The 7,303-nt window shown below is 38.4% G+C and overlaps 1 protein-coding gene across 4 annotated transcripts in view; it reads right to left on the bottom strand.

The window, feature by feature from the left end:
• Slc12a6 (solute carrier family 12 member 6) overlaps positions 1 to 7,303 on the bottom strand; it is a 90,276-nt gene that overhangs the window by 37,279 nt on the left and 45,694 nt on the right. For 2 of the 4 annotated variants that reach the window (XM_031371341.1, XM_031371343.1), the window contains exon 2: positions 6,282 to 6,326. The exons of the other annotated variants lie outside the window; for them this stretch is intronic. In XM_031371341.1, coding sequence (XP_031227201.1) covers positions 6,282 to 6,326 — 45 coding nt within the window. The remainder of the gene's footprint in view (positions 1 to 6,281; positions 6,327 to 7,303) is intronic. 4 annotated transcript variants of the gene reach the window in all.

The raw sequence follows: 7,303 nt of genomic DNA, 5'->3' as shown, positions 1-7,303 counted from the left end.
ATCCTGACCCTTCCAAGACCTAGTTGTCCTCATTGATCCTGACCCTTCCAAGACCTAGTTGTCCTCATCGATCCTGACCCAGCTCAGTCATGAAAGGCAGAGGCTTTCCAGAGAGAGGACCACAATTCATGTTTTGGTTATATAGAAACCATGAAACTAGAAGGAACTTTACTGAAAGGCTTGGGTCACTTCTCAGCTAGAACATGGTGGCTGGGAGCCAGTCACAGTATAGGCTTCTGTAGTCTGGGTTACACAGAAATGTCAGACACAATGGAATTTCTAGATATTCCAAGTAAAAACCTTTTTTTGTCATGAACTCAGAACCAAGCATATATTCCAGGACCCTGGAAAGTTATACAAGAATTCTGGGGCTGTAGAGATGCCTTGGCAGGTAACAGCACCTACTACTCTCGGGGAGGGTCTAGTTCAGTTCTCAGTAACCTCATCAAACAGCTCACAATTCTAAGTCCAGTTCTAGGGGACTAGATGCCCTCTCCTGACCTCTATGGGACCAGGCACAGATGTGAGGTACATATAAACTGATACAGATACTCCTCCCACCCCCACAACACACACACAGATCTTTAAAAAGAAAGGATCATACTGAACCATAAGATCATTTTGTAAGACACCCACTGGCCATGGCAATGACCTGACTTCAGCATTTCACCATCACTGCCATGTTTCTTCCCTCTCATTTATGACTCAGACAGCATGGATACCATGAGAAAGCTGCTGTGTCTCACAGCACAGTGAAGAAAACTGACAGAACCTGTTTCTTCTGAAAATTTTGTTCTACTTTTTGTGAAGCATTTATGTCCTATAACTTGTTTTTGTTGTTCCTTTCTGTGTATGCTATGAACTGAACCCAGGGCACTGAGCACACCTTCACTAAGCTACACTCTCTCTTCTCTGTAATCAGAAAAAGTATATACCCAATATCTTGTTTAAAGATCTTTATTGTTTGGTTCAATTTCTACAATGTTGCTTCTTGTCAATTAGCAGTAACACCGTATTTTGGAACCAAGATAAATTGAAAAACTAATTCTTTAGCCTTCTGGCCCTGTCAGATGGTCTTTGCTGTCCTGATCTAGACAGAGATGGAACATTAAGAGTACTTAATTTCCTCTGACATATATCTGTTTGAACCACACCTACTACAACAGGAAACATTGTCTCAAATGCTGTAAAAAGGTTACTGTTCTCAAGTGAATAAAAAGCTGGAAAAATATGAGATTTTCTGAGAAGTATGTTGGAAGTAGACGTATGTTAAATATCCTGAGAAATATAGGTTTGAACTAATAAGAATGGAAAAGCTAAAAATTGGGGTTTTTTTCCTCTTTTAACTTTTTCTGAAAGGGGCGTGAATGAGGGCTTGCAGGTTGGCTTGTTTGCTTGTTTATTTCTTCAGTGATGAGGACAGAACCTTGGCACTCATGCATTCTGGGTAAGCAAGACAACACTGAGTTATATACTGAAGCCCCACAAGTGATGCTTTTGGTCTATGTTGAGTCTGCAGTCAGGTAGAGCACATTACGACTGACTGCTCTGTTTCTCCAAGCTATAGCCTGCTTTCTTCCTCTTCAAGTATCCTAGGATTTCTGAGGGATTGGGTTTTGATGATGTCATCAATGTGATGCTGTGTTCTGTTTCCTGTAGTTCCTATGAACTGGCTGACAGCTGAATTGGCTTAAGCACATCACATTTGTTATTTTAAGGGGAGAGAAAAATTGCTGCATAACTGCACTGGGATCCTTTACTTTGGTTATCTTTCTTTCTGAGATATTAACGAGCATTGATGATTAAGGCCTAGATCCATTATCTTATGAGGGGTAAAATGTGATATTTTCATTCTGTTATTCTTCATAGGTCACATATATTTCAAACGAGAGAAATTCTTTTAAATCTACTACTTGGCTGTCAACTGGTACAGTTAAATATAAAACAGTCAGTTATTGCCCTCATCAAGAAATCAATGAGTGGGCATGTAAGAGCACTCCAGGCATGGACAATTAGTTTTTAATTTCCTATTAAATGCCCCATCTACTTATATTAAGATAATTATATACTTCTTAAATACTAATACAAGAAGCACATACTTTTATACATATATTTTTGACATAGGGTTTACGTAGCTCAACCTAGCCTAAAGTTCATGTTCCTCATGGTTCATTTTCTTAAGTACTGGGATGATAGATATGAACCACCATGACAGGGACATAAATTCATTTTTTGATATAAAGCCTGTCATGTATTTTTAACAAGTTGATTGCTAATGTTATTTATTTTTGAGACACTGGGGATTGAACCCAGGGCCTTATATATGGTAGATAAACACTCTAACACTGAGCCACGCTACAGCCTGTGGAGATAATCTTAAAACTTCTACCTGTAAGAAGACTACACAAGACTAATCCGGCATGGAAGGGAAAGGTGAAGTCCCATCCCCTTGCTGGACAGCTATTGACAGGCTTCTGGGGAAGGGAGAGTCCCTTTTCTCAAAGTTTATGGCCTCTGGTAGGTCTTATACACTCCAATGGATGGCTCAATATCCATGAGTATGTGAACATCATGAACTAAACTCAGTGGGCTGTAAAATAAACAAAACAAAACAAAACAAAAAAACAACCCAAAAAACAGACAGGAAGTTTAGAGCAACTGGGGAAAGAGGTTGGATCTGGGAGGAGGAGTCTAGGAGAGGAGCAGGGTGAATATAATCAAAATATACTGCATGCATGACATTCTCAAAAGAGTGATGAACTTTTATATTTAGATTAAAATAAAAATACTGAACCGGGCAGTGGTGGCACACACCTTTAATCCCAGCACTTGGGAGGCAGAGGCAGGCAGATTTCTGAGTTCAAGGCCAGCCTGGTCTACAGAGTGAGTTCCAGGACAGACAGGGCTACACAGAGAAACTCTGTCTCGAAAAACCAAAAAAAAAAAAACCAAAAAAAAAAAAAAAAAAAAAAAAAAAAAAAAAAAAAAAAAAAAAAATACTGTGTGATTCAGATTACAAATACTTTGTTTAGGCTTTTCTCATCTTGCTACTGTTAAGTTTTGGTATCAAGCTTATGAAAGATTCAAATTAATTAATTTATTTGGTTTCCTATACTATGAAAAAAAGATTGTACAAGACTGGATGTTTTTATCCTCTCATTTTTATGAAAATCTGCCACAGCTCACTGATGTTTGTTTGCTTGCTTTCTAAAATTTTTTAAATCGATAATTATATACATACGCACATAGGGAAAAGTTTGCAAATTGTTAAGTACAGACTTGGATACACTATCCAAGTTTCACCTCCCATACATCACCTCAGCCTGACCCTGAGTTTTGCAAGAGAGCAGATGAGTCAGTGGGAACAGTAAATACATTAAAATAACTGCAGCCTGTTGGCAGGGGCAGCACTTAGCAGGTCTGAAGATGCTGTTTTAAATCCCATTTGGCAGAGAAAGTCTGAAAGATGTTATTATAAAGTGAATTTAGCAGGCAAGACAGTTGAGCCAGTGTTCCCTGCAGGTGAGCCTACACACAGGAGCTTCTTAGAAAGACCTGGGGGGGGGCTCCTTAGTGGTGCTGGGAGTTTGGCTTTGGAGGTGCTGGGATTTGTTTATTGAGGTGCTGGGATTGAGCCCAGGGTGTGGTGTTTGCCAAGTTAGTACTGTATCACTGAATTACACCCCTAGTCCTGAAAGGTGGGGTAATTGTAAAAAAAAAAAAAAATATACAAAATACAGTCTCTGTCTACTTCAATGCTGTCTGGTAATGTGTGAACTGTATAGATTCTTACCCTTCGCCTACCTCCACTGTACAAATATTCCTGGTCAGATAACAAAGTAGTCTTAGACTTTTGATAATTTCATAATTTAGAAGAAAAAAAAAAGATTGAGACAAAGTCTAATGTAGCCCAGGCTGGCCTTGTAATCTTGATCTTCTTGCCTGTGTTTCCCACATGTTGGGATTACAGGAATGTGCTACCATGAGACAGACAGAGACCGAGCATGCATGTCCAGTTTCTTCAATACTCTGGAGCTTTTTCTGTAAGCAAACAAGGCATATCAAGTTCTTTCCCTACTGTGAACTTTCTGATAGCACATTGTTCCTCAGCTGCTACTATATGTACTCTAACAGCTAAGAGCTCAGCAGTATACAAACCTAGACATGCATACCACCATACAACATTATTAACATACAATAAATTTCATATTCTCACCCATAACTAAAGAAGTATAATACAAACAAGAAATGACATTTTACCTGTTAGTAAATATAAAAAACATAGATTGATAATATCAGTTTGGGCCGAAGAGCTGGCTCAGCAGGTAAAGTCAGTTGCCTGACAATTTGAGTTCAATATCCACAACACATATGGTAGGAGAGAACCAATGCCTGAAAGCTGTCCTCTGACCTCCACACACATGCTATGCCATGCGTGTCATTCCCTACATTAAATAAGTAAGAAAGTAAATAAATAAACAATAAAACTTTAAAAGTCGCATCAGTTTTTGATAACCGAGTGGCAAGCATTCCTCCATACCCAGATTGGTGGGAGTTTATGGTGACCTGTTGAAAACGCATAAACTCTCTGAAAAAAGCTGCATACAAATGTATGACAACTGTGACTGCACAGATTCAAGTACAAGATTCTCACTGCAACATAACTTCTTTTTAAAAACTGTATGGGTATGGGTATTCTGCCACATGCATACAGTGCTTAGATAGGCCAGAAGACGACACTGGTTGCCCTGGAAGTGCAGTTACAAATGGTTGTAAGCTGCCATGTGGAGCTTGGAATTGGACCCAGGTCCTGAGAAAGAGCAGCTACTACTCTTAAGCAGCTGAGCCATCTACATGCCTTTCAACGTAATTCTTTCTTTAATTAGTGTTCTAGAAATAACCTAAATGCTCATGAAGAGAGGAAGTGGCTGAGTAAAACTGCAGTGACAACCAAGTCCCACTGCACTCTACATAAAGGATGAAGAGATCCCTGTGCACTGATAGGATACCCACGACGAAACATGATGCCTCAAAAGGCCATTCGAATGATACAATGCCACTATACAATGCCACTGATATAAAGGGAAAAAGTAATATAGAACATGAACATTTATAAGTAAAATTTTCTAGAATTTAGTACCTGAGGAAGTAGAGCTGAGGTGTTGGGGAGAAGAGACCCTTTCAAGAATTTGCTTTTTTAATACTGATCTTTAGTGATGCTTGGATGCCTCACTGCAGTGTTTGTGGAAAGGAGTCCAAGTTGCAAGTATTGTTTTGAAATCTTCAAGTTCTGAGAGCTTTTCATGTCAAATTACAATTTCCCTACAATAAATAATACCTAGAGGAAATCAATTCACTTCTATAACTTGTTTCATAAGTAAGAAACTGGACTATCAATTTTATGGGTTATTAAAGGCATGTTGTCTATGAAGTAACTACATTATTATTATATCTTATTTGTGTGTGGGGTGATGGCGGGTGCATGCATACATGTTGCAGTGTGCTGTGAAGGCCAGAGGAACCTGATAAGAGTTGGTTCTCTCCTCCTACTATGTGGGTCCCAGGACTCAAACTCAAGTTGTCAGGGAACTGCTTCACCTGGTGAGCATCTCACAGAAACTGAATGGCTTCCAGCAATTAAAATGTGATCCAACACCAACATAAAAAAAGAGAAGACTATCTGTACAGTCTAAGATATTACATAATATTATGATCGTAATTGTATTGTACATGTTCATAACAGGATGTGTGTGCATGTGCCACAGTGTAAGTGTAGAGGGTAGAGGACACTTTGTGGAGTTGGTTCTCTCCTTTCCATGTGCAAGGGTCCTGGGGACCAAACTCGGGTCACCAGTTTTGGGACGAGCACCTGTACTTGATTAACTATCTCTTGACCCACTTTAATCTAACTTTTAAATAATTCTTGTGTATATATGATGTGCCTGTGGGCAAACCTGCCACAGCACATGTGTGGAAGATAATGTCTCCTTTTCAATACTATCCTGGAAAAAGAAGTTCTTAAGATTTTTTTTTTTTTTTTTAGCTATAGATTATGTAAAATTACCTTTTAAAATGTAATTAAAAATTTTACTGATTATTGATTTTAATAATTACAAAAGTACCTTCATATAGCTTACCAAATTGTAAATAAGCAGTGAAAGGCTTGAGGGGTAAAGAGCAAAACGAAAGAATCAAAGTAGCAATAGAGGGGAGTAGGTACTGTCTGCAGGGATAACGAGGGAGGTAACTTTACAGAGATACTTCCCAGAGCAATACTATACCTAACAGCTGGCTGTGTTCCCCTGTGATGGAGTTCTGACTCGGGTCTGAAAAACAAACAATTGAAAAGGATAGAAAAAAAAAAAAATGAATGACCAAAAGAAACATTTATTTAAAACTCAAGCAATGAAAGTCAAACAAGGTAATAAGCAAAAACTTAAAAAAAAAAAAAAAAAAAGAATATTACCAAAAGTAAAAAACAAAAAAACAAAACAAAACAGAATGAACTACTTGTAAAACAATGATCACATTCTTCTATACACTAAACACTGGAGTTATATGATCCAGCAATTCCACATCTATCCCCCAAAACTCCTGAAAGTGGAGACTCAGATATATATGTAACCAAGTTTCCAGTGCTATTGTTCATAAAAGTAAAAGGCAAAAACAGTCCAAGCTGTCCTCTGCAGATGGAGGAGCGAATGAAATGTGGTGCCCACATAGGCTGCAGCATTATTTCCATAAAAAGAATGGAATTCTGACCCATGCTCTGTAAAACACAGATGAAACTTGAAAACAATATGCTAATGGAAAAAGGCAGACAAAGAACACCTATTATATAATTATATTTATGCAGAATATTGGTCACAAGCAAAGTTACAGACAGAAAGATGAGTGTCTAACAGGACTGGCTGAATGAAGGATGGGTATTATTGCTAACTGACCAGAGGTTCTGTTTGGATGATGTGAAATTCAGGAAATTTAGGATTAAGGGCAGGAAGCACTACAATAACAACTGCCAAGAAATACACACTTAAAAACTGACTAAAGCAGGAAACTGTGTGTCCTATATACATTACCACAATAAAAAGTAAATAAAAATCATCGTGCAGGTCAGACAGGCAGCAGTAGTTCATAAAGCAGGAGTGTAACCCTTCAGGGCCTGTGCCATGAGTTACATTTTCTGCAGCAACTCAAAGGCACGACACGAGCAGAGCATTTCTTACCATCAGAATCCTGTAATGTGACCTAAGCATCTAGTGACTAAGCAGCTTTGATAAAAACCTGTTTCATCAATAACCTG

The sequence above is a fragment of the Mastomys coucha genome, unplaced genomic scaffold (genome assembly GCF_008632895.1).
Source record: "Mastomys coucha isolate ucsf_1 unplaced genomic scaffold, UCSF_Mcou_1 pScaffold15, whole genome shotgun sequence".
In the NCBI taxonomy this organism is placed as follows: Eukaryota; Metazoa; Chordata; class Mammalia; order Rodentia; family Muridae; genus Mastomys; species Mastomys coucha.
Note: the sequence above shows the minus strand (reverse complement) of the source record. Positions and strands in the feature narration are given on the sequence as shown.